Source organism: Penaeus chinensis, chromosome 29, assembly GCF_019202785.1.
Source record: "Penaeus chinensis breed Huanghai No. 1 chromosome 29, ASM1920278v2, whole genome shotgun sequence".
In the NCBI taxonomy this organism is placed as follows: Eukaryota; Metazoa; Arthropoda; class Malacostraca; order Decapoda; family Penaeidae; genus Penaeus; species Penaeus chinensis.
The window spans coordinates 21,573,569-21,576,068 of record NC_061847.1 but is presented as its reverse complement, the minus strand read 5'-3'; the positions used below and the strand labels follow the sequence as shown (position 1 = coordinate 21,576,068).

The 2,500-nt window shown below is 41.2% G+C and overlaps 2 protein-coding genes across 3 annotated transcripts in view; one reads left to right on the top strand and one right to left on the bottom strand.

Moving 5' to 3' along the window:
• LOC125040976 overlaps positions 1-994 on the bottom strand; it is a 170,472-nt gene extending 169,478 nt beyond the window's left edge. For both annotated transcript variants that reach the window (XM_047635793.1, XM_047635795.1), the window contains exon 1: positions 786-994. The gene's annotated coding sequence lies outside the window, so the exon portion shown is untranslated. The remainder of the gene's footprint in view (positions 1-785) is intronic.
• A 545-nt stretch (positions 995-1,539) lies between these two features.
• The window catches only part of LOC125040614 (protein CREG1-like), a 14,462-nt gene continuing 13,501 nt past the window's right edge, over positions 1,540-2,500 (top strand). Inside the window, exon 1 of the mRNA XM_047635262.1 lies at positions 1,540-1,701. Coding sequence (XP_047491218.1) covers positions 1,630-1,701 — 72 coding nt within the window. The 5' untranslated portion in view covers positions 1,540-1,629. The remainder of the gene's footprint in view (positions 1,702-2,500) is intronic.

Sequence of the window (2,500 nt, the reverse complement as noted above, 5' to 3'; positions counted from 1 at the left end):
AGAGAGAGAGAGAGAGAGAGAGAGAGAGAGAGAGAGAGAGAGAGAGAGAGAGAGAGGGAGAGAGAGAGAGAGAGAGAGAGAGAGAGAGAGAGAGAGAGAGAGAGAGAGAGAGAGAGAGAGAGAGAGAGAGAGAGAGAGAATATATATATATACATATATTTATACAGTATAAGTACACACATACACATATACGTATAATGTTTGTACGCCCGCATGTATTTAATAAAATTCCAACATAACAAGGGCGCAAAACAGTAATTCAACAAACTAACTCAATATAGCACAGACCTTCCTCTTAAAGACACCAACAATCGCAAACTTAAAACACACACACACACACACACACACACACACACACACACACACACACACACCTCCAACAAACAGCTCCACACAACCCCAGCGGCGCCCACGGCCTCCCCTCCGTCGAGAGGGCCCGCAGCCTCCGAGCGAAGGGCGGGTCACTCAGCCCCTCCTTCGGCATCTCAAAAGGTTCCCTCTGAATCGCTCTTTCAAATCACCTTTCAGGTCGCGACTCCCCGGTTCCGATCCAGAGGTCATTTCTCTGTGATATAAAGGCGGTAATTGAGCTCTAAACGCCTCTCCGGGTTAGGGTGGGAAGGGAGGCAAGGAAGTCGAGGGGAAAGGAGAGCCGAGGAGAGAAGGGGGAGGGGACATGCGATTGAAAACTAGTGACGCCTTTCCCCCTTCCATGGCGTGGTCCCCTCGCCCTCCCCTCCCTCGCTCTCGCTCTCCCCTTCGCCGATCTTCTATTCTCATCTTACCTTATAAATTGCCATGGTGAATGCTGTTCTCGTAACTCCTCAGCGATAATCCAGTTTCTGCGTGGTTAAAACTTCCGACAGTGAAAGAAAGAAATAAGCAATAATTCGGGGGGAACACTTTAATCCAAGGCACAAAATAATATCTTCTGTGATTTTCCCCCCCAAACTCCTCCCGCGCGGAGATTCGGCACTATCTTCACGTCACGAGGGTCCAGCGAGCACTGACGTTTCCCGCGTTGTACTAGCAGACGACGCGCCGGGAATATAGTTCTCTTTCTTGGCCATAGATGGCAGCACTTGGCAAAAACTGAATGAAATAGAAAACGTAAATGTCCACAGAAAATGTACTGTTTTCTGTCCGAATTATTGTCGTATGGCTTCGTCCGAATTTGAAGTCTGCCCCTTACATGCAATATTTCATATTTGTTAGCTGAGAATCTGTGTAATCAGATTTGGGTGAAGAAAAATACCGGAATTATTTATTTTGGACATCCCTCATCCAGCTGACATAAACATAGAAAATAGACATTATAAGGAAAACTCCCGACTTCCACTTTCTCATGAGGAGTAAGATCTACTATTTGTCAACCTTTTTATTCTGTTTTTTTCTATAAAACTAACCTGGATATTTTATATACTTCATAATAATCACACTTAAAGTCAGAAATATATTCATATAATCGAATGAACAAGTCGGAGTAATATAAAACAGGTTAAAAATTAGTGGCGTAGAATTTCCTGAAAATCGTCAGGGAAAAACAGTAGTCAGCTGCCAATTGCGAAGGGAAGGACACAACACCCGTGAGACGTAGTCATATGACCTTATTTTATTCACGTATAAACCATGTACGGCTATAAAATGGCAAAACCTTCGATGTCCACGCAGAACCTGGTGGATACGGAACATCAGACAAGGGTAAGTGGAAAGGAATTGCATTTTTCCCCTGTTTTGTAAAGGTAGGCGGAAGTAGAGTGACGTTGTCTTACGTATCTGTGAGGGTGTTAATATTCTTTGTGTGTGAAATTTTCTCTCCTGTGAATGGAAGTGTGTTACTTGGGTTGGATACATTCTATTTAAGCTCACTGAATGTAGCTTTTTTGGTTTGGGAACAGTAAAGTTTTCATTTCATGGCGTGAACGGTGGTTATTTATTCCAAAACACTGAAACCAGTCAACACACATCTCAACTACTTTTACAGGCATACTGTACTAAGATTCAATAAATCCGCTTCAAAATAAACCCCAGATGAATTGTTTAGCAAAACAAAAAATGTTAATAGTGACTGATGTTCAGACATTTGTATATGCATTTAATAAATAGGGTTCTCATTAATAGAACATGAAAAGTAGCCTATAATACCTCATTATTGGAAATGAATGTGCAGAAATGAAAAGTCTGAGCCTAAAACCTTATATCATATGCCAACGAAAATAGAATATTAGGAAACATGAGTAATTTTGTCTGGAAGGATTTTAATAATGCATTTTCACCAAAATCTTTGTGAAAGGTTTTGGGAAACCTTAGAATAGCACTGGGAACATACTGAATGGTTGACTAATCCGTGTTTCTAACTAAAAGAATGATAACATGAGATATATCATAACTTAAAATATAAATTGTACAGCACATTTGTAGGAGGTGAGTTGTCTTGGTCATATGACTGATATCCACCAAGATGGTTTGTATATGGTATGACACAAGAAAGAAATTCAGT